Source organism: Urocampus carinirostris, chromosome 13 (genome assembly GCF_059441175.1).
Source record: "Urocampus carinirostris isolate Australia breed hairy pipefish chromosome 13, RoL_Ucar_1.0, whole genome shotgun sequence".
NCBI classification, from domain to species: Eukaryota; Metazoa; Chordata; class Actinopteri; order Syngnathiformes; family Syngnathidae; genus Urocampus; species Urocampus carinirostris.
In genome coordinates, this window is record NC_142361.1 from 4,470,385 (window position 1) to 4,494,852 (window position 24,468).

The 24,468-nt window shown below is 43.1% G+C and overlaps 1 protein-coding gene, 1 long non-coding RNA gene and 1 pseudogene across 3 annotated transcripts; 2 read left to right on the forward strand and 1 right to left on the reverse strand.

Moving 5' to 3' along the window:
- The first annotated feature begins 3,047 nt into the window (after positions 1-3,047).
- On the forward strand, positions 3,048-3,849 carry LOC148353526 (uncharacterized). The gene is made up of 4 exons (XR_015852384.1): positions 3,048-3,187; positions 3,321-3,413; positions 3,495-3,574; positions 3,717-3,849. It is a non-coding gene; the product is annotated as an uncharacterized LOC148353526 (long non-coding RNA).
- Positions 3,850-7,292: 3,443 nt separating this feature from the next.
- LOC148353527 (uncharacterized) lies at positions 7,293-8,918 on the reverse strand (annotated as a pseudogene). The gene is made up of 5 exons (XR_015852575.1): positions 8,726-8,918; positions 8,131-8,274; positions 7,911-8,022; positions 7,635-7,749; positions 7,293-7,422 (listed from the first exon to the last, which is right to left on the reverse strand). The product of XR_015852575.1 is annotated as an uncharacterized LOC148353527 (transcript).
- An 813-nt stretch (positions 8,919-9,731) lies between these two features.
- LOC148353528 (uncharacterized) lies at positions 9,732-13,756 on the forward strand. Its single transcript, XM_088351454.1, has 2 exons — positions 9,732-10,426; positions 11,226-13,756. The coding sequence occupies exons 1-2, from the start codon at positions 9,986-9,988 to the stop codon at positions 13,221-13,223; spliced, it is 2,439 nt and encodes an 812-aa protein (XP_088207580.1). The 5' UTR covers positions 9,732-9,985; the 3' UTR covers positions 13,224-13,756.
- Positions 13,757-24,468: the final 10,712 nt, after the last annotated feature.

Below are 24,468 nucleotides of genomic sequence, written 5' to 3' on the forward strand. Positions count from 1 at the left end.
TCCCTCAAATTCTGGAAGCGGCTCTTCTTCACAATTTTGTTAAGGCTGCGGTCATCTCTCTTGGTTGTGCAGCGTTTCCGGCCACATTTTTCCCTTCCAACAGACTTTTTGTGGATATGCTTTGAAACTGCACTCTGTGAACAGCCTGCTCTTTGAGAAATTTCTTTTTGTGTCTTACCCTCCTGATGGAGGGTATCGATGATGGTCCTCTGGACAGCAGTCAGATCAGCAGTGATTTAGTTTACTGAACCAAGCTGAGTGTTTTTAAGGCTCAGGAAACCCTCGCAAGGTGTTTCGAGTTAATTAGATGATTCAGGTGATTAGTTGAATAGCCTACTTGTATACTTTTTCATGATATTCTAATATTTTGAGATAGGATTTTTGAGTTTTCTTAAGCTGTAAGCCAAATTCAGCAATATTAAAATAATAAAAGGCTTGAAATAGTTCAGTTGATGTGTAATGAATCCAGAATGTATGACATTTTTGTTTTTTTAATTGTATTACAGAAAATAAAGAACTTTATCACAATATTCTAATTTTCTGAGACAGTCCAGTATGTATGTTTCATGTATGAAGTTTACAGATTTACAGGACAGGCGAACACTTTCTTCATTACACATTTAAAATCACTCTCCCTAGTTTGTAAGGTGTACGCAGGGATTAAATTTTGATTTTATATGTGTATGTGTAAGTGTAAGTGGTTTAAAAATTCCTTTCTTTAAAAGTCTCATTTAATCTTAAAAGTGCATTACTATATTTTTCAGTACCAATTAAAGTTTTGTGCCTTTAGTGGGATCAGTTGCAATGCATATTTGTGAATGATAAAAGTAAATTGCACATTTGTCTAAGGAAATATGAGGTGTTTTATGAAATGTTTTGTAAAAGGATAGTTCATTAAATTTCAATATTTTCATAATGTTCTTGTGCTTCTTTACACCAAAACAAAGGAAAGACATGATATTTTTGTTATTTATAGCAGAGTATGGTATAAATTTAATGGTCCGGCCCACTTGACATCTCCCTAGGCCATATGTGGCCCACGATGCGAAATGAGTTTGACACCCCTGGATTAAGGGCTATATAAATACATTTGACTTGACTTGACTTGAGGAAGAGAAAGGGAGAGGGGAAAAGAAAGTGTAAAATTGAGAGTGGGGTGGAGAAGGAGAGAACTTATGTGGATATTATGACATCCATGATATAACACTGTTGCTTTGACACATTCTTAATATTATGTTCATTTGCAGGAATAGCAGAGGCGTGGGCAGGAAAGTCAGTATATGTCTTGCTTTCTAAAATAGGCCCTTGTAAAATATTCTATGCTGACAAACAAACGGCTCCGAATGTAGAGGTCGAAAGTGAGGTAAGCAGAACTACGTTGTAGTTTGACATCAGTAATATTACAGTACACATTTTGTTAAGATATATATCTTATTCTATTTATCTCTTTCAGGTCCTTAATGGCTACATGTCCATTTTAGTGAGGGACTTCAATGAGAAGTCCACTGAAAAAGCTGTGGCACTTGACTCTTATGCCATGTCAAAACTTTGGCAACACAAAAAACAAAGAGTAAATGTTAGTAATCCCCTTTCCATTTTTCTGCACATTCCTATTAACTCTATAAATAATATTTATATTTTCAGTTGGATCCTCTGCAGTTCAAATACATCTTTGGCATCATCAACGAGGACAATCATTTCATGCTGACTGTAAGATAAACATTACCTCATTCATAGATGGACCATTCTCAATTAATTCTACCATATCCATTGCTCTCTACATTCCATTACAATGTTTGTAAAATAAGTCTTTTGTGTCTACAGTGAAGAAAATAAGTATTTGAACACCCTGCTATTTTGCAACTTCTCCCACTTAGAAATCTTGGAGGGGTCTGAAATTGTCATCGTAAGTGCATGTCTACTGTGAGAGAGATCAATTAAAAAGAAACATCCAGAAATGACAATGCATTTTTATTTAATTATTTATTTGTGTAATATAGCTGCAAATGCGTATTTGAACACCTGAAAAAATGAATGTTAACATTTGGTACAGTGGCCTTTGTTTACTATTACAAAGGTTAAACATTTCCTGTAGTCTTTCACCAGGTTTGCACACACTGCAGGAGGGATCTTCGCCCACCCTTCCACACAGATCCTTTCTAGATCAGTCAGGTCTCTGGGCTGTCGCTGGGAAACACAGAGTTTGAGCTCACTCAAAAGATTTTTGATTGGGTTCAGGTCTGGAGACTGGCTGGGCCATGCTAGAACCTTGATATGCTTCTTACGGAGCTACTCCTTAGTTTTCCTGGCCGTGTGCTTCGGGTCGTTGTCGTGTTGGAAGACCCAGCCAAGACCCATCTTCGATGCTCAGACTCAGGGAAGGAGGTTGTTCCCCAAAATCTCACAATACACGGCCCCACCCCATTCATCCTCTTTAGTGCAGTGCACTTGTCCTGTCCCATGTGCAGAAAAACACCCCCAAAGCATGATGCTACAACCCCCCAATGCATCAGAGTATGGATGGTGTTCTTCGGATTGTTAAAAAAATCATGCATTGTGATTTCTGGATTTTTCTTTTTAGTTAATCTCTCTTACAGTGGACATGCACCTACAATGAAAATTTCAGACCCCTCCATGATTTCTAAGTGGGAGAAATTGGAAAATAACAGGTTGTTCAAATACTTTTTTCTTCACTGTATGTGTGGGTGAATTGAATATCTGCATTAATTTCTACTTATGCATTTTATATCATTAAAAACAGATAATGATCCCACCACAAAAGAGGGCCCTCTTTCTTGATCTTCTTGGGGAATCCAAGAACCAAATAAACAGATGCCAAAATGTTACAAGGTATATATACATTCACTCGTTTAATGTCTATTGTAAATGTTGGTTAAACTCAGTCACTTGTTTAGAAAGAAGATACAGCTTTGAGTTCTGTCGATTACAAGTACAATAACATCCTATAAGAAATGCAAGTATTGGGTCAGTTGCTTTTTATAAAAGCATCTGCTAAATGAGTAATGTCCATTAGGACTAAGATCAAGAATGCATTGTAACAGTGCTTTGTTATGTCTTAGAGCGTTCATAAGAGCTCAAGGGGTCAACATTTCTTGATGGATACAGTCACACAGTCCTACACTCATGCTAGCCAGATGCCACTTCTTGTGGTCCTTTTGTATTAAAGGTAAGTGCTATTATTTAGTTATCTGTCAACGGGACGTAAAGTTGTGACAATTAATCCAAAACAAATAGTATTCCTAATAGTAACATAAAGGCAGCTTTGGAAGATAAATGTTGATCTCTACTCTTTTCTACAGTTTGCTGAATGTTTCCTTACAAAGGAAAGAATTACATTTCCAGCATCATTAGAATGCGTTCGTGAATTGCAGCTGCTCTTCTTGAGAATACAGGTATCTATACATTTAATCTCAACAGTAGTAATAAACAAATGTATAGCCATTTAGGAGTAAATTGTCATTATATTTTTGTAGAGGACCTTTCTAACCTGTGCCGCATCTGTGGCGAGACCGACCCTAGTGAAGTGGCAGGAAAACAAAGACAGACCGCCTGGGTGAGAAATGCTATTATCTGTTGATATTTTTTTAAACCCATGTTAGTGTCAGTGGCACAGAAATTGGTTGTATGTGCCAAGTTATCAAAAGTACTTGCAAAGTTCGGACTCTTCATTTTATTTTGTCAATATCATTTTTCAGATTACCTGTGAAAGCTGCGATTTGTGGTTTCATACAAGCTGTGTTCAGTCTTGCATTGCCACAAGTTGGTTTTACTGTCCTGCATGTATTTTTGACCAAGAAGGCCTGGAGAAACAGTAGTGGCTGGATAACCTTGATCATGTCTTTTATTTATATTATTATGTTATTCATTATTATTAAGTTATTTATTTTTACAAGTTCTATGTGTTAATAGTTATTTATACTTAATTTTACAATTTGCCCCCTCTCTCTGAATTAATTTCCCCCTATGTTACTACACGGAGCCTCCACTCGGAAAATGCTGGTCTACTTGTGATTCCAAGAGCCAAGAAAAAAATCTGCAGGCTCAAGAGCGCTCTGCCTCCGGAGAAAAGATCTGCAACCTCAGTGGACGTTTTTAAGTCTAGACTTAGCTGATGACTGATGCCCAATTCATACTTTTTTTGAGACACTCTGTGATTGAGAGCTATATAAATAAATATGACTTGACTTGACAAGTTCTATGTGTTAATGCGTAAATATTTGTATTTTTGATACAATCTTGTGAAACATTGAAAAGAACAAACTACAAGAAAACAAGAAAGTATACTTTTGCATTTGAAGAAACTTGTTCTCTGGTCTTATTTTTGAACACAATAGTTTACACAGTGATAATGTGGAATGATGCTAATAGGAAGAAATCAAGTCACAAATAAACAAGCACAACATAGTATACAACTTATCACACATTAAAAAAAAAATCCAATATTCTCATACGATATACCCTTAGGTATGCTATTAGGTTGCCTTAGCAGGAAGCACTACACAATATATACATGACCCTCTCCATAAATAGATAACATTTTAGGCTCTCTACATGGGGTGCACTAAACTGTAATAAAAATCTATGTGGTTCAATTTAAAAATTTAAGTTCAATTGCCGCCTTAAAAAATATGAGTAAACACAACTGAAAGATAAGCTTTGTTCCCACACACAAGGTTCAGTCAAACAAGTTGTTCAATTAATGATCATTTGTTGTTTAAACTTGACACTGAGTCAAAACAACTCATGTTACATTATTCATTTAAAAAAACTTGCTTTATCTTGTTGAACACACAATTTATAATTATTTCAACTCACAATTTGGAGTTTGGATAACTTTTACCATATTCAAAACAATTGCCAATTGTTAACTCATGTTTTAAGGTTGTAAATCAAATTGAATTATTTAATTAAGTGGACTAATGTTTTTATTTTCTATTGCTAATCGTGGCTATTCAGTCAAATATGCTCCGTGAACTCATGTCACACACCACAACATTTTAGCCAGAATAAATAGGCGAAAAACCGCTGCGGAGAGCGCAGAAAACTGACCTAAGTCATGATAATACTGCAATGAAAAAGAAGAGTGCATTGTAGCAATAGTGCAATGAAAATAAGTACTATGGCTTTTAGCAGCAGCAATTAAAAAACAGAATTCACAAGGTACAGATTTTTACAGTTTTGTGTAAAAGTACAGTATATATTATTCTCACAGTTTCATTTTAGTAACAGAACAGATCATTGGAGTTTTTTGCAACACAGGGCAGTCACAAGACAAAGGAGTTTTAATACGTCATGATTACGAGATGTGTTTATTTTCCTATTGTAAATGGATTCATCCCCAGGTCATGAAAAACGGAGATGACACGCTGGAATAAGGTACATATAGAAAGGAAAGGACAGCGCAATATACATTATGATTATGCGAAATTAAGTACAAAACCAACAATACATACACTGAAAATACAATGGTCGCCTGGTTACCAAACTAACCAGCAATCAATAAACAACTACCTACAATAAAAGGCACACATAAGGCTATTATAGTACATCAAATAAAGACCATTTGTGTACAATTAGTTGTGATCGTGGAAATCATAGCGTACATTGACGTTGGTGACTTTTGCATCCACGTTAACAAAAGCATTTTGTAAAATACGATCACGCTTTATTGTTTTAATAAACGCGTTATATAGACTACCCTCGCTTTATTGTTTAAATAAGCTTATTGTATAGAATGCGATCGCTTTTGTCGGAGGCACAGCAGAATGTGCGTTCACGCGAGGAGGGGAGGATTTTGCATGGGAGTCGAAATTAGGCACAACATCGGCGGAGGGGTCAGGGCCTCCAGTACCTGGTTGATTGGGAGGGTTACGACCCAGAGGAGAGATCCTGGATCCCTACGCGGCAGATTCTGGACCGTGCCCTCATAATGGAGTTCCACCCGCAGTATCCCCACCAGCCTGCTCTCCGCCGAGGTCGCCCGAGGGGCATCCGCTCGTCAGCCCAGTCTCTTCCAGATCCTGCTTCTGCCACGCCCCCTGATGCTGGTGACGGAGCATCGGTCCATTCGGAGGAATATTAATTTTTGTTTTTTGTGTTTCTGTTCTTTGAACTCCTTCAGCCACCCCCTGAAGCTGATGATGGGGCATCGGCTCACTCGGATTATTACTTTAACTTTTTTTATTTTGGTGTTCCTGTTTCTGGGGAGAGTTCTGCCATGATTATTCATTTGACTCACCTGTCCCCGCTCCTTTGGCGCCAACTGCATTGGACACTGATTGGCTCCCTGTCACGATTCGAAACCACTGCTTTCTGTCACTTGTTGTCACTACATCTGCGAACCTCATTCTACTCGAGGCATGCTTTCTGACTCACACCTGTTTTTGCTCCCGTCTGTTCCCCGGCTTCTAACAGTTTTTTGATCCTGATCACGTCTACTCTCCTCTCCGGTCTTTCGACTCGTTTCTGATCCCGACCACGATTTTTGCTCTCCTGTCCCGACAACTGACCCATTTTTTCCATTCCCGACATCGCCATCGCTCGCCACGGAAGTCCCACTTCCGCATTCAGAGCGACCTGCTTCCCGCGACCAGTGATCACTGGATCGTGGGTGCATTCCTTTCCTTTCTTCCAATAAAACAGAGAAACGTAACCCAATTGGTTCCTGTCTCTGTTCTGGTCCTGACTCAAACGCTAGCATCAAGTGAGCTACCTGAGATGATGAGTGTAGCATATGCATCTTAATTGGAAAACAGGTGAGACCAGTGCTGCGTCCCATTCTTCTCACTTTCCCTCGCTATTTGCCCTAGTCACTCGGTTTTGCGTGTGCAAGAGCAATGTGTCCCAATACTCTTAAGACCAAGGGAGAAGTGCCCTTTAACCTATAAAATAACCACTTCAGATGGAGGGAGGTCAGGAGCTGACTTGGGGCGAAGTGACTTCCTAGAAGGCTTTATGAATATTCAAAACACACATGGCTGGAAAGGAACCGCAAAAATGTAACAAACAAAGCATAATTTACAGCGAAATCAGTGAACTGTCAAACAGACAACACATTTTTTTTGCCTTCAGGATATAAAGTGCAAGTTACCAAATTTCTCAAAGAGAACTGCAAACATTCTTTTTTTGTCTAATTTTAAGAACATCAGTTGTTTTGTTTTTTTAAATCAATGCTTAAACTCATTACAAGGCAATTAAAACACACACGTACATTACAGGGAGACTGAGAGGCCAAAGCGTGAGGGGTCACAGATGACGGCACATGATGTCAAATCCCTCTCAGTCCAGGCATTGAAAAGAAGCGTCCCCTACGCTCTCCGGACAGGATTCATTTGGGTCCGAGCATTTCCTCCGGCTTAACCCAACGATCAAACTCCTCCTCGGTGAGGTGACATGTGTTCACTAGGGGAGGCAACATTATACAAAGTTATGCAAGAAAGGCCATCCAATCACTTCTTGCTCATTTGAAAGCTGGTGTGGCATCTTTTTCATGGATCAAGTCCCCCAGGACCTCAGTTTGTAGAAGGGAAAGAACAGAGGCCACGCATTTGGGGTAGGTCATATGTAATACATAATAGTATGCAATTATGTACAATGCTGCATCCCCTAGGTACCTTTTGGGTAATGGGATTGCTTCGGTTCCAAGGCAGAAAAAGGAGTCTAGATTTTCATCCACCAAAAAGAGTGGTGTGGTGAGTGGCCTTCTGTTCAGGAACGTCTCAGGTTCCTCTGTGGGCTTAACAGAAAAACACAACATCAGTAAGACAGGAATCACATCCCTCCATTCCCCGACTAAACATGACAATTTAGTATGAACAAAATAGTGGACCAACAAAAGAAGCAAACATATTTGAAAAAGTTTAGTAGGCACTTATGTAAAAGTTTCTGACTTCCCAGAAGAACATGGATGAGCGCTTCAGAGGCAGATATCATCTTCTTGGGCACAGCAACATTAGACGGGAACAGAGCTGGCAGCATGGTCAAGAGGTTTATTGCTTGCTCCTCAAAAAAAAAAAAAAAAAGAAATTAAATCAAATATTTGTCTCTCAGTATACAGAAACAAACAAAGATACAGATTCTATTGGTATTGTGTTGGCTGTCCTTACCAGCTGAAAGTGACAGTGGAGGTTTCATTGCCCTCTTGTAAACCCCATAGAAGCATAATCTCGATTTGAATTCGAGCCACCGCTCCCTCAGCTCTTGCACGTATTTGGAGTTGTTGTTGTCTATCATTCGTCTTGGTTCATCAAGAACCTTTGGTGGGGAAGACACACAGAAATGTTGTATGGAAATATCCAACACATAGTAGTTAAAGCATCACTTGAAAACGACAATTATATGTAGAGAGGTATTTTAAAAAACTATGTTCCCCCTTCCCCTCCTCCATTTGAGAAAATAATTCCATTCACACTGATGATAAAACGCAAATAGACAGGTGTGTTGCAAATAACTTGCGAAACAGATGGACTATCAGATATTCTAAAGAAGGAAAAATCACATCACAATGCATAAATGCTGTTTTCCCTGTCTACATGCAGAAATAAAACCAGATTGCTCATTTTCTTTTTTCGGAGAAAATACATGAACGGTTTACCTGCATGTAAATGGGGTCTGAAACAGCTATTTAATGTATCAAAGCAGTATGCATCCAATGTTCAATTTCTCTGTTCAACTGAATTAAAGTGTGAATTGTGATCATACTTACATGGTCAATATCTCTAAAGCATGGATATGCCTCGAATATTTTTGCCGGTCTGTCTTGTTTCCTTATTGTGTCCGAATCAATGAAGGCCCTCCTCCCCTCAAACTCAAGGTCAAGAAGTTGTGCCACATCATCTCTGTTCTGTTTGGTCTTGCGATATAGCTCCTGCAGTTTTGTAGTGTTTAGCCTGGGCCATCCGGCTGTCCTGCCTACATTCTAAAAAGGTAAAAGAAAATATCACAACACAGTTGAGGTCAAAATTATTTGCTTTTTGTTTAAGTTATTCATGCTATTGTTTCTACTGGAACAAAGATAAAATGTCCACTACATCTAATGAAGACATTCATTAATATTACATGAATAGAAACAGGAAAAGGCAAAAATTAAAAGGTCAAAATTTTCACCCGCCCGGTAAAAAAAATAGTATTTATGAGAGTTTTCTGGTATCTGGTCTTGTCCTTTTCTGCTTTTTCTTGTTTCTGTTCAGCCCACCAGTTGAAAATTTCAATAAAAGCTGGAGATTTTTGTCTGTGCCCTCTTAAAAGAAGTAGAACCATGTGCCGTGCTGATTTATCTTTGATTGTGTGTAATTTCAATAAATGGATCTACTCCACTGAGAATGCTACATTTTTTTTTATACAATTACCAAGAGCATCAGCTTGTTTTGCTGGAGTGATGGTTATGACTTGGGGGTCCCCTTCACTTTCTGGGCTGCTGATGGTGCTACTGCAGCTTGAGGAGACAATGACAGTGGAAGTGCTGGAGTCAAAGTCCCCCTCATCTTCTTTCTCTGTGGCGCCAAACTCAAGGAGTCTCTTTTTTCCCCTTGGTGTAGCCCCCTGGGTTTTGCGTGGAGTCCTGATGTTTTACTTAAAGAGTTTGAACTGAAACATGAATTATAAAGACCATGAGCAAACAAAAAAATTTAGGACAACGCATGGACGAACAAAGACAAACAATCCATTTACTTGTGTTGGTTAGGAGTGTGCAAGGGTACAGATGTTAATCAGGGATGTGATTTTTCCGCTAATTCGCGGAATTCCGCTTTTTTTATCTCCAAAAATAAAATTTTAAAATTTCCGGTGTTTTAATTGGTAAAAAAAAACGATTTCGTCTCGACAGCATGCCATTTGAGTGTTTCCGTAACTGAAATGAAACGTACTTGCGATTGGTTGAAGTCTCGTGTTGACCAATAAACGCGCTTGTTATAGGAGTGTGCCATTGTTCATTTCTCACACGTTTTTGCCGGGTGTTTAAAGAAAGATGTCCGTGATCGAACGCAAAGATGCTCCGCGAGCTAAAGAAATTGATAAGATTGTAAAAAACAAGTTTCGATGGGACTGGTTGGAGAAGGAATTATCTACGAATGTTGGAAAGAAGACTGTGACGAATTTGTTCAATGACTTTATTCGGAAGATCGATCGTGCCGGGAAAGCACTTTGCATTTGGTGTCATGATACCATCGACTATGGTGGGAGAGGTTTCAAAGCTCTTGAAAGTCACGCAAAGAGCAAAAAACACGTGAAAGAACTCCAGTCAAGAACGACAAATTATTCCATCGCTGGAAGTTTCGGTGCCCAAACGAAAACTCCAAAACTTTACGGCCTCCATCCCTTATTGACATCACAATCGGAAGCGGTAATAAAGAGACGTGATCCACCCCAACAACCTGTACCAGTTGCTGATAGAGTCGTGAATTTTGAGGTAGGTGGTAAACTTTTCAAATTTATTTGACAGTTTTCCCATTTTTTTCGAAAATATTATAACGTAATAAAAATGGCCATAAATATTTAACAATTACAATAATAGATTTTCATGTGTACATTACACCAACACTTTACTGTAGGGCCTATACTTATTGTACTTTCATTTATCAAATACTTGGATACGCTGCTATTAAAGAAATAAATTATTACATTTAAAATATGATTTAGGAAATTTAAAAATATTATTAAGCCTAATAGTAATCAAAACTATTGTCAGTATTTATATTTTTTAAATTAAGTACTTGTATGATATTCTACCATTGATTTTCTTAATGGCCACGATATTATTATGGTACATAATTTACTTAATATTAATAACATGGTTAATCATTGACACAAACTCAAATGAATGCTGCATGTTTGCACTTTTTAGGTTTCAAGATGTTGAGTGTCTTGATGTATGCAGTTACAGAGATGATCTTAGTCGAATGCATGATTGTGTTTTTATCAGAGCTTGCTGCATGAGGTATTTTATGTTTTTGTTATCCATTATGTATTAAGAATGATTGATTAAATGATTTATTGCATGGTAAATATTATTTCCAATGGTTTGTAGCTAATTTTCAACATTTTTTTGTCACCATAATAAATACTCTGACATGTGAATGTGCATGAAAGTTTAGACTAAATCCTTTTTTATTTACTTTGGTCGCATGACATTTTGGATTATAATTCAAATAATTATTTAAATTATTTAATTGTTTACTGATTATTGTTAAATTTCTTTTATTCTTCAGGCAATGCTGTTGGGAGTGCTGGCCGAAAATTCTCTTCCGTTCACCATGGCCCCAAAGCTCATCACACTGTCAAAGGAACTGGCAAGGGATCCAAAAGCTCTGAATGGACTGTCCATGGATAGAACCAGTGCATCCTACAAAACAAAGTATGGCCTTGCCCATACTATGCTTGATGAGACTTTAACAAACTTAAGATCCTCCCACTTTTCAATGAACATTGATGAGTCCACCAGCAACAATCTACACCGTGTCCTGTGTGTTCTCGTCAGCTATTTCTCCCCGTCGACAAAGTCTGTTGTGGTGGAACATTTAGCATCTTTGAGTGTTGTTAAAGTTGACGGCAAATCTCTCTTTGATGAACTCTCAGCCCTCATGACCAAGAACAATATTCCCTGGAGCAATTTGGTGTCTGTGTTGATGGACTCATGTGCAGTGATGCGGGGTTCCAAATCTGGAGTTGAGACGCGTTTGCGAGAGGGACCAGCACCACATCTCCTTGACATAGATGGGGATACCTGCCACCACATCCACAACGCCTCTAAGCATTTTTGCAAGCCATTTGAGTACAAGATTGAAGGACTCCATAATGATCTCTTCAACGATTTCAAGTGGTCAACCGATCTGAAGGAAGCTCTTCAAGAAATTTGCTTTCTGACAGGCATCACCTTCACCATGCCAGAGAGATTTGTCAGCCATCGATGGCTTTCAAACTATAATGTTTCAATGTCCACCTTACGCCTCATGGATGTCTTTACCATCTTCTACTATGCATTTCTTGGCAGAGGAGATAAAGAACTCTATCTTCCCACCATCATGGCCATCTACCACAAGAAGGATCTTTCAAGAGAAGTCAAAGCCAAACTCAAAGACATACAATCAGCTTTAGGCCAAAAGAACATGACTGAGGAAGGAAGGAAGAGGAAGCAGAGGATCTATGAGAAGATATTCTTCACAAGATTGGATACGCTTCTCACCCTCAACCTGTACACAGCAGTTCTGCCCTTGCTGAAGAACTATGTGATCACCTTTGAGACGAAAACGCCAATGATCCACAAGCTGAACGACAAGCAAGTGTCCTTCTTCAAGAAGTTCTTGTCCTGTTTCCTAAAGCCAGAGTCCCTTCAAGGCTGTAAACTGACAGAAATTGAACTGAACAACAAAGCCAACCAACTCCGAGAAAATGATATTTTCTATGGTGGTGTCACCAGCAAACTGATGGATTCTTCTAACAAGTCGTCAGTTGTGTTCAAGTTCAAAGCCAAAGCCAAGGCAGCATATCTGGCATGTGGTCTGTACCTTCAGAAAAAGTTGCCCATGAACAGCAAGCTTCTGAGAGCAGCCTCTGCCATTGACCCACTTGCCAGAGGACACAGCTCAACTTTAAACCAACTGAAGAAGCTGTCGTCGTTGGTCACCAATGTCCTTGATGAGTCAGAGCTGGGGAACTATGATCTCGAGGTGAGAGAATACCAGTTGGACAGTGAGTTGCCAACACCTTTGGACTCAGAGGGGAAGGCAATTGCACTGGATCGTTGGTGGGCCCAAGTCTTTGCTGTTGGAAGATACCCAACCCTGGCCAAGATGGTGAAGGCTCTCATGAGTTGCTTCCATGGGCCGCAAGTAGAGGGGGCTTTTAGTGTCATGGGTGATGTCCTGAACCCCAAAGCATGCAGAATGGACATAGCCACATACAGTTCTATCCAGACTGTAAAATATGCCCTAAGAGCAAGAAATACCACCTCTGTCAGCCATTTTGGAAGGAAAGACATTCTGATGGATCCTGTGCAGTCCATACTGTGCCTAAATCTGAGGACATCCTCCAAAAAGTACAGGGAGGAGAAGGATGCAGAAGCAGCTATGTTGTCTGCAAAACGAACAGAACTTGCTGTGAAACAGGACACCCAAATGAGCAAGGCTGCCTCAAGAAGAACCATCAAAGCTGCACAGAAGCAGGCTAGAAAGACCCATTCCAAAGCAATGAAGTCTAGGAGGAAGTAGTGTTTGGGTCATGTGAATGGATTTAGCTGTGTCCCGACGGATCACCACCTTATCGTGGTGGGGCACTTTGCGCGTCTCCATGACCCCCAGAGCTATGTCGGCGGGAGTCTCGTACTCCTGGTAGGGTTACCCAAGCCGAACAGGTCGAAGGGTAGAGTCCAGACTAAGAGTGATCCCAAAAGCTGGTGGCGGCACGCTTTGAGGCGGTTTCCTACAGACCTGGATCCCGTTAGCCGCCTGCAGTTGTAGAAAGATGCCGGTCGTCTAGGGTCTCCCTTGCCACTGGAACCATCTTCTTTACAATTAAGATAGTGGCGTTGGGGAAATGTTTTTTAATGTGACTGATTTTGAGTTGACTTAAACTGTAATTTTATATGGGATAGTTCAATATACATTGAAAATTTATGCTGTTGTCTTGTCTATTTCTTTGTCATCTGAGTGCATTGAAAGTACTTAAAAAAACCCATGAGCTCCGGGGGGGGGCTTCGCCCCACTTTTCCCCCCACCAGGGCACTGCCCTGGTCCTACCTGGTTTCCCCCCCCCCCCCCAGCTAGCAATCACCCCCCCCCCCCCCCCCCCCCCGCTAATTTTCAGATAATTTCACTTTGGTCAAATCACATCCCTGGTTAATACAAGATATCAATAAGTTTATCAAACTTCGTTACTTATCTATAGATAAGATAGATAGCATACTATCTACCGTAAATTCCGGACTATAAGCCGCTACTTTTTCCCGCAAACGTTCAACCCTGCTGCTTATTCAGTGATGCGGACAATTTATGTAATTTTTCTAACGGCCGCCAGCGGCTCTCGAGTACAAAAGGTAAGATTTAGACCGGTGGAATATATGCGCCGAGGAAGACTGCAACTTCTTGGGTTGTGCATACAGTAAATCAAATTAGCGTAAACATACCCTTATGATGCAAAATGCAAAAAGACAGGCACATGACGCAGCTTTCAAGCTAAAAGCAATCGAGCAGTCCGATAAAGAAACAGAGCTACTGCACGTAAATTTTACTCTACGAGCGTGTTGCTAGCATGTTTTTGAATAAGGGAGCGTGGGACGACGTCTACATGACAAAGTCTTTTTCCCATCTGAGGAAGACGACTTTGATGACATCAGGTATAAGGAGGAAGATGAGGACGGTTTACCTTGATTCATACAAGTACGGTATGTTTTTTTAACAGAGCCGATTACTGTGTTGCAAGCGTGTTTCTAGTAGCGTTTTGCTATCCTTCACAGGCACGGTTTGGAATGAAAGTTATAATATCATTATCAAAGCTTAGAAAACTCTCTCGTTGTACCGGCTCTACGGTAGATCCCAATTCCCACCCATATTGTCTGAGACTGGAAACAAACTCCCATCAGTCAAATTAAGTGGCTGACTATATCCAATTCATCAATTCATATAAAAAATAATGACAACAAAGGATACCAATCACCAAGTCATTGTACCCTTCCACCCATATTGTGATGAAATGATTACATGTTGAAATGCTTGCTTACCCATGGACGTTGTAGATCCATTTTATCGGACAACATTGGGTAATACAAAACAAGTCTCCTTGCCATTGACTGCAGGTCTTTGGTAGGGTATTTGATGAAGTCTTCGACGGTCAATGCCCTCACTATAGAGACCATGTTAGTCACTGTATTTCTAATGAGCCTACAAGACAGCTCTTTAGAGAGCTCACTCTCCTCCTTGTCCATTTTTTCATCTCATCTCATCAGCCGTACCGCTTATCCTCATTAGGGTCGCAGGGGGGCTGGAGCCCATCCCAGCCATCTCTGGGCAGTGGGCAGGGGACACCCTGAACTGGTTGCCAGCCAATCGCAGGGCACACAGGGACAGACAATTCATTCGCTCATTCACAACATGCTCTAATTCACTATCTGTAAATAATATATTGGAGGCTCGGAAGTTGTATGGTTTTGGCTGGACTTCTCTTTGTTGGTATCATCGTTTGTTGGGTGTTGGTTGTGGTTGCTGGATGAGGCCTGCTCCTATGAATAAATCCATGAAAAGAAGACAAATTTACCTTTGTTGAGATGGTGTTTTAAGAAAATCTTAAGGGACAATGAAACAAGTTTGTCATACCTCAGGATGCACAACATTCCAAATGGATTTTTTCCTAAGAAAATGTTCAGGCTCTGGAAAAAGGTCTTGCAGATCATCCCTTAAAAGTGTGCAGAGCATCTGCATCAATATGTGCCACTGTGTGACCAACAGAGACAGAGGAAAAATAATTGAAGAATAATGACAACTGATTAAGAATAATCCAGAGATTACGTAGTTCCAGCACTGTTACGTTCCTTAACCTAAAACTCTTGTCCCAACATGCTTAGAGGTTAAGACATGCAGGCCATAATAGAGACAGCAGCACAATATCTCTAACTTTTGTAGTACTGAATAAAACACATATTTCCTGAGTAACTAACTCAGAAATATGAGTAAAGAAAATGAACTGGGAAAAAGTTGAGCGAGGCAAAGACATACAATACCTGTGGAATCTATCCAGTAAACTTGAGAGTGGATGAGTGTTCAACATGCAGCAAAGAATACTATATTAATGCTGATATCTTTTTATCCAAACATTTGAAGTTTACATAAAATAAAATAAATCACCCTGTGTTGGTTAAGACTAGTGCTATACAGTTAAGCTGTGTGTGATGTACAAGTAGTGTGCTGTTGATATTGCTACAGTAAGAATCGTCTGCATTCAATTGTCAACACCTTGTCCAATTGATTCATAGTCTAAATATCCAGACCCATATCTACCTCTGGACATCCAGGGTAATTGAATGATGTACCTTGCTGTGGCTATAGCCAGACCACAACTCAATCTCCTCTAAGATTGAGAATTGATTAGGAATTTGTGTGGTGCACCCCTTGCCTGGCAAATGCCAGACCAAGCCGTTGTCATGCCCAACTTTGAACAGGACTGAGCAACAGGAGAAAAGCCAGTTTGTAGCTGAGGTAAGGCTGCAGGACACAATGGAATCCCTACCCAGGCTATGAGCCACCAATAGTTAGATCATGTGACAACCAAACCCAATGTAATTTGTTAAATAGTAAAATATGACATCATTCTTACCTGCTAGAATGTCCTTTGCCACCTGGTCCAATTTTTCTAGGGCATTCATGCTTCTGTTAAAATTTAAACAATTAATTTGATGCATTATACCTTGTTTAAAAACTACCCAAATAAGTTCATTACTACTCTTACTTTAGCAAAATAGTTTAAGTTAATCAATCTAATTAATAAATCAATCGACCAAATGTTAAGCTAAAGCAGGATATGCATGTGTGGATATATGAATTTATATTCATGCTGAACAAAGAGAGAAACTGTGTAACATGTTATCCTGGTTGCTTAGGGCCCGGTCACACAGCCTTTCACGGGCGTATCGAGGCTGAATCACAGCCAAAAATTTCTGCCTGTGAAGCAGACGCTGTTGGACGCTTTGAGATCGCCATACAGACGAGATACAGCCGTGCTTTACACGCGGTCGGAAATTCACACGCGGTTGGCCGCGCGAAGAAGTTTTGCGCTGCTCAAAACGTTAGACCACGTGTAACCGCGGGCGGCACACGTGGCACACACGAGGTAATGACGCGGTACAGACGCGGGACGACGTGCTATGGCCGCGGCCAGGGCATGGTTACACATGAATAGGACGCGAAATTTCAGCGGGTAATTGTGGGTGGAACACGTTCATAGCACGTTTGTTCTGCGCCTGTATCGCGGTGTTATCACGTGAATTAGCGTGTGTAACGCGTGTGACGGTCAAATGCCTTTCTCCACGTATATACAGCGCGATTTGCCGAGCACACGTCAGTTGTGCTCGAGACGTCAAGGGGTGAATCCCCGTCACCGTAGTGACCTCGTCTTGCTGCTCCAGCAGCATCAGAAACAACTGGTACTGGTCCATCAGTTCCTCATTGATAGAAGAAGACGAAAGAGGAGGAGGAGGAGGGTGGTCCGGAACATCTGGGTGCGCGACTGGATTGGCAGGAGACCTGAGCTGGGGCTGTACGATCGTCTCATGGTGGAGCTCCGTAACGAAGATCCAAGGGCCTTCCAGAACTTCATGAGAATGCCACCTGCCATGTTCGATGAAATTGTGCAGAGACTGACACCAGCCCTTACCAAGGAGACCACCAACTGGCGAGCACCCCTTGATCCAGGCCTGAAGGTCGCACTCACCCTGAGGCACCTTGCTTCTGGCACAAAGTACCGTGAAATGCAGTATGGCTGGAGGGTCCCTCACAACACCATCAGTGTGGTGGTGCGCGAAGTGTGTGTGGCCATCGTCAAGGAGTATCGTGATGAGCTGCTCTCGCCACCACAGACTGATGCAGAGTGGCGTCAGATTAGTGACAATTGGATGAACAGTTAGAACTTTCCACACGTCATCGGTGCAATAGACGGCAAACACATTGCCTGTAAAGCTCCTGCCAACACTGGGTCCGACTACTTCAACTACAAGGGCTTCTTCAGTGTCATTCTCCTGGCAGTCGTCACATCTGACTACAGGTTCCTCTGTATGGACGTCAGCAGCAAGGGGTCTTCGTCTGATACCCAAATCTACAATGCAAGTGATTTCAGAGAGGGTCTCCAGAACAATGACATAATTGGTTTCCCACAGCCTGATCCTCTCCCAGGTGACACTGAGGATATACCTTACTTTCTGGTGGGAGATGATGCTTTCGCACTCCGGACCTACATGATGAAGCCGTATGGTAACAGGGACATGACCAGGAAGCAGAGGATATTCAACTATAGACTCTCGCGAGCCAGAAGGGTAGTTGAGAATTCGTTTGGCATCCTTGCCAACCGATTTCAAGTTCTCCTGACTACCATGATGCATGAAGCTGACACTGAGGGTCCTGGTCAAGGCGTGTGTACTCCACAACCTGATGAGAACACGTTATCCGGTAAAAGAATATGTTATTATGCTGTGCTGCTGAGCGGTTGCGGTATGCGGTGTGCTTGTGTTGCCATATAAGGAGTGATTGAGTGCGAAAGCATGACTGGAATGTTACAGGAACACCCAGATGAGATAAAGAGGCGCCAGATCACCCAACAAGGCTCAACGGCTGCATACCACAGAAAGGAGGAGTCGCCACGCCATCCTGCAGAACAAAGAAAGCCAATCATAAGAAAGCTAAAGTTAACTGCAGCATATACATAGCCAATGATTTTATGCCAGGTTGTTGTCTTTCCATATTTAGCCATATTATTTGCATATTGTGTAATCTAAAACCGCCCTGGCCAACTCGGAAGAGAGAGTTCGTCTGCTGAGGTGACAGAGACGCACAGGGTTGTATTGAGAGGGACCCGAGATCCAGGTGTTTGTATTAGATTTGTTTGTAAAGGAATAAATCCACTCGTGTGTGAAAATGCCGGCTTCCTAAGACCTCTCAATTGCAGAACGAGCGCGCGTAATTGTTGGATGAATGGCGGGTAAGGTTACCGTAATTTGGAGTCAGATAAGTAACTTTTGTTTGTTTTGATAATAGACGAAAATTACCCAACAATTCTTTGGTGACCCCGACGTGATGCATGAGAGGTAAAGAAGTTTGGAACTTCGAGAAAACCACAGAGTCTGGGACTCAGGGTCTGGGACCCTAATCCACACCAGGTGACGACCTGAAAAAGGAAAATCCTGCATCCTACCTGTTTTCCTCTGGGTACCCACAACTGAAAGGTAAGCAGAATACCTGTTACTATATGTCTAAATTCTGCATATTGGAGAAGAGTATAAATTAAAAGAGGAAAACGGTGAGGAAGGGATTGCAGTAAATCTGGGATTTACGTGTGGATTATAGTAGGGTGTAAAATCTGGGATTTACCTACTAGAATAGTTTGGAACTATTCGTGGTTTTGATACGGTTTAAAATCTGGGATTTACGTATCGGTGTGAGAGTCGTGTGAGTGTGAGTGTGAAAGAGGTCTAAATTGTTCTGTATAAGAGTGATTGGGACACGCACGGGTGGATTGGAGAATGGCAGAAGGAAAGGAGTGTGATAAGGATCTCGGGTCCGGTGGCACAGACGAACAGGCTGACGTGTGGTCAGAGATTAATGGTCATTACTCGAAGTTGGAAACGCAATTGATAAGCGGGATTCAGAGTAAGAAAATTAAGAAGGAGAAAGAACGGAGTCGGAAGTTGTTTTTGAAGTTGAGAAAGGATGAATTGTTCCGCGGAAACCCGGGAACATGGGATATGTCGAAGCTGGCGAAACGATTACAGAAAAAGGAAATTAGAATGTTGGCTTGTATTCAGGAAATGAAGGGAGATAATGACCAGGGCGGATGGCGACACCGTAAGAAAGTTGAAAAGAAAGTGAAAGAGTTGGAAGAGGATCGACGGGGCATTCATCAGTTGGCAGTTATAGCGACAGCATTGGCGGTGATCGCTGAGGAAGAAAGTGAGAAGGGTGAAAGTAAAGAAAAAGCAGAGAAAAGTAAGTTAGAAAATGAGACGAGGAGTGGAGGGGGCATCTATCCACAGCTGCCCGCTCCTCACCAGTATGTTGTTGAGCCCCCGCCGTACCCGACCGGGCCAATTATGGCTCCGGTGGTTACACTGGGTGGCAGAATGGTGTTAGATGTGGAAGGAGAGGATACACACATGGCCCCTGCGTCGATTCAGTTAATCGAACAAGCAGTAAATATTGAAAGGAGGAGGCTGAGAGGAGAGCAGCAGGGAGTAACAGAGTCACCCGCGCACACGCCAGGGGCGGCGCGAGGAGGAAATGAGGGCACACCCAGCACAGGGGGCAGGCGAAATTTAGAGTTGTTAAAGAAGGAGGAGTCACGAAAGTTGTTTGAAGGAGAGAGAGTGCAGAGTGAGGAAAGAGAGATGTTAGAGGAGGTGATGGCGGAAACGCGGAAGCAAAAGCAGGCTACGCCCAGTAATAGGGGGGGCCGCGACGAAGCGAAGGAAAGTGATGATGATGATGAAGAGTTGATGAGAGAGCAGAAACAGATGCTCAGGGCTCTGAGCAGAGGGGAAGTATCTGATAATGAGGAAGTGAGTGTAGGAGGATACCAGACACGCAGTAAAAGGAAGATGATGCCACAACAGGAGCGCCCGCAGACAATGGCGCCCCTTGTGGTGACACATGCAGGTCGACAGTATGAGCCATTAGTGCTCCGGGATGTGGCTGCGTTGGTGGAGAAGTTGCCTCCCTTACACAAGGGGGCCCGAGCCTGGATTACTAAATTTTTGGCAGCCATGTCAGGACAGGGAGTAGCATTGGGGGATTTACGACAAGCTATTTTGGGATCATGCTCCCTTGTTCAACTACAAAGCCTTGAGGGGGCAGCAGGCACCCGCCAGTTGGGGAGAGAGACGCCCCTGGCTGAAGTGTCAGAGGCTCTCTTTCGGGAATTAAAAGCAGCTTTCCCCTCCCCAGTGGATGCGGTGCCAACAATTTTTAATCTTGGCAAAGATGTGACACCTGAACAGCATTATGCTCAGGCATTGGAAATTTGGATTGATACAACAGGTAAACATCCAGGTAGTACTCCTGAGGCTGAGATGATGTTCAGGACGGCGATGTTGAATGGCCTCCCAAATGAGGTACAGACGATTTTGAGAGTTGATCCAGATATTTTGGTTTGTCCAGAGCCGAGATTTAAGAGGCATTTGATACACCATTGCCGCATATATATGGAAAAAGCTAATAAAGATCAGAAGGAGACTGATGCTCTGGCGACTAGCTTGGTCAAGCTGCAGTTGGCAAAGTTGCATGGTGAGACAAAACAGGAAAAGGCAAAACAAAAACAGATGTTTCAAGCTCCAGCGGGGGCTGGACGAGGCCGGGGCCAGGGGTTCCGAGGTGGATACAGAGGGCGTGGGCGTGGCGCCCCCCCAGGTCAGGGGAGGAACAGATTTTCCCCTGGGCCGTGTTTCAACTGTGGATCTCCAGATCACTGGGCACGTGATTGCCATGGAAACCCACCTCCACCAGGGGCGGTGCAGCAGAACCAACCAGCGGGGCCCCCACCCCAAGGGGGACCACGACAGCCCCGCCCATGGCCCCAACCGAATCCACAGGGTCAGTACTACCAGGCTGATCCGTGGTATGGCCAGGACGAATAGGGGGGCCTGGGAAGCTCGGGAAGCACTGGCCAGGCAGAGCCAATGCTTCAGTTGACAGTGGCGGATACTCCAGTCCAGATGTTGGTGGACACGGGAGCGACACATTCATCAATTAATATGCCACTGCCAAGCTCAGCGTTGTCAAGACGAGTCACAACGTTGGTCGGCTTCTCGGGACGTCCTCAGACTCTGCTTTTCACTCGACCGTTGAAAACTGAAATTACGAACACTGGACAGAAACTCTATCATTCATATGTCCACGCAGTGGACACTCCCATTAACTTGATGGGAAGAGACATGTTGTCAGCACTGAGAGCACAAATTTTGTGTGGAGACAAGGGACTCACTGTGACATTTCCGGATGGCAAAACTTTGGAATGTTCCCAGCCAGTTACAACCAGGGGTCAGTGGTTGATGGCGCCACTCCCCACGGTGCCAGAGACGGCACGGATTTACTGGGCCAAGCTGAGTCCTGAAACCCCATTTGGGGGAGGCGTTTACTCCACTTACCTTTTGTGGAAACCCTGGATCCAGGCCCTGGCACCATACCATTCCCCGGTGGACCCGTTGCATTGCACTCTATATTATGATAGAAATTCGGATGATGTGTATAGAGATGCGTTTGAAGACATTGAGGGAGATGATTGGACATTGAGAGCACCATGCATCTTTGTGGGCCCCGAAGGGGTGGCAGCATATGTTCAGTTGTCGCCTGAGCAGGAGCAGTGGTACAAAATGAGCGATGAGGGTTTGCCTCACGTGTCATTGGCTGTGTCGCCAGGCCATGAGCCCCGCCAATTGGGTCCCATGGTGAAGCGGCTGACACAACAAAGTGATTGGATGTTAACTGAGATTCCAGATGTGTGGCATTCAGCCACGACGAAAAGTTGGAGGATAATGGCTAGGATGGTGGATGAATCAGAATTGGAACTGGTCTTTCTGGACCGTCATCATGGACGAGAACAGACTGACCATGAGTCAGCACAGGCAATGCTGGATCAAATGCCACAGACCTTGTGGTCACAGGGTCCATTTGATGTGGGATTTTGCCACACAGTGGAACCAATTCAATTGGAAGTTGATTGTTCCATTCCGGTGCGCCGTCCTCAATATCGCTGGCCGAAGGAAGCAGACAAAGGTATGGAGGATACAGTGGCGGGACTCTGGGATGCGGGGGTGTTGGAAACTTCGGCGTCCACTTGGAACACACCTCTGAGGCCGGTCCAGAAGGCTGATGGGGTGACGTGGAGGATGGCCCACGATTTACGGCCAGTAAATGATATCACAATAACTCCAGTTTTGCCGGTTCCTGACCCCCACCGCATTTTGTCCTCACTGGATCCTCAGAAACAGTGGTACACGGTGATTGACTTGGCCAACGCCTATTTCTGTCTACCACTGGCTGAAAATATAAGACATGTGTTTGCATTCACATATAAAGGGGTGAAATTGCAATACAAACGACTCCCACAAGGGTTTAAAATTCACCAGGAATTTTTAATCAAGTATTGAGGGATTTGCTGTTTTTATGTGAATTACCTCAGGGCTCGGTCCTCCTACAGTATGTGGATGATCTTCTCATTGCAGCAGAGACATCCCACCAGTGTGTGGAAGCCACACGTGCAGTGCTGTTGAAGCTTGCAGACCTGGGCTTCAAAGTCTCGAGGAAGAAGTTACAATGCTGCCGAAAGTCGGTGGTGTTCTTGGGACGTGTGATTACACCTGCCGGTTTGGCAATGTCCCCAGATCACCGTAGCTCCATTCTGCGACATCCACGTCCGGAAACAGTACAGGAAATGTTGTCATTTTTGGGACTGTGTGGTTATAGTCGAGCCTATATCCCATGCTATGTGGATAAAACAGCAGGCTTGCGGGCCCTGGTCAAACAACAGGGGGTCCGCAATTTGAAGGCTACACTGCAGTGGACCCCAGAGGACGACGCGCAGTTTGTAAAATTGATTCAGGAATTGGCATCGGCAGCATCCTTGGCCACTCCGGATTATACTAAGGTATTTCATCTGGATGTGGCCACCAATGAAAAGACAGTAAACGCGGCATTGTATCAAAAGCAGGGTGTCAACAGGGCAGTTTTGATGTATTGCAGTGTGCCCTTAGATGGAATTGAACAAAAGCAGGCGGATTGTGTGAGATATGCTGCCGGATTGGCGAAGGTCCTACAGAAAACGGCACATGTGGTTATGGGATATCCAGTTCAGGTGCTAACTGACCATGCAGTGTCGGCTTTTGTGGCCTCTGCAGCATTCACATTGACGCCGTTGAGACAAACACGGATGATGAAAACGTTAACAGCTCCGAATGTTACGTATGTGTATGATGGTGTTAACATGGCAAATCACCTACTTGAGGGCGCACATGAGTGTGCATTGAAAGTGCAGAAAGACCAGAAGGTCCGTGGGGACCTATATGCGGAACCATTGGAAGGTGGTCGAGTGATGTTTACAGATGGGTGCTGTTGGCGTGCAAAGGATGGAACACTCCATGCTGCGGCGGCGGTGGTGGAGTGGAAGGATGGTGCTTTTGTGCCAGTGAAAGCCCAACGGTTGACAACAAAACCTTCTGCTCAAGCGGCGGAAGTATTAGCCTTGGTGTTGGCCTTGGAATTGTGTCCTCAGCAGCAAGTGACTGTGTACACTGATTCGGCATATGCTGCGTCAGCAGCTCTAATTGACCTTAAAGGTTGGCTACACAATGGTTGGCTGACAGCAAAAGGCAAGGAAATTGCTCATAAAACCTTGATGGAGCGATTGTATGAAGCAATCAAGGGCCCTCACGAATTGGCAATTGTGAAGGTCCCGGGACACTCAAAAGCCAACACCATGGTTGCAAAAGGTAATGAGAGGGCTGACGCCCTTGCCAAGGAAGTGGCTGGGTACAGTCCACAGGGGGAGATGATGCTAGCATCTTCCGCTGTGGTGTGGGATGGCGAACCTCCTGATCTCCCAGTGGACCCCGAGGTGGCACTGGATGAGATCATGGAGGCTCAAGGTAAGTCGTCGCCCGAACAAAAATCTGTGTGGATTGCGTCAAAAGCAGTTAGGAGGTCGGATGGTCTCTGGGTGGGACCCAGGGGCCAGCCGGTTCTCCCGGAAGGACAACTCATGACCTCA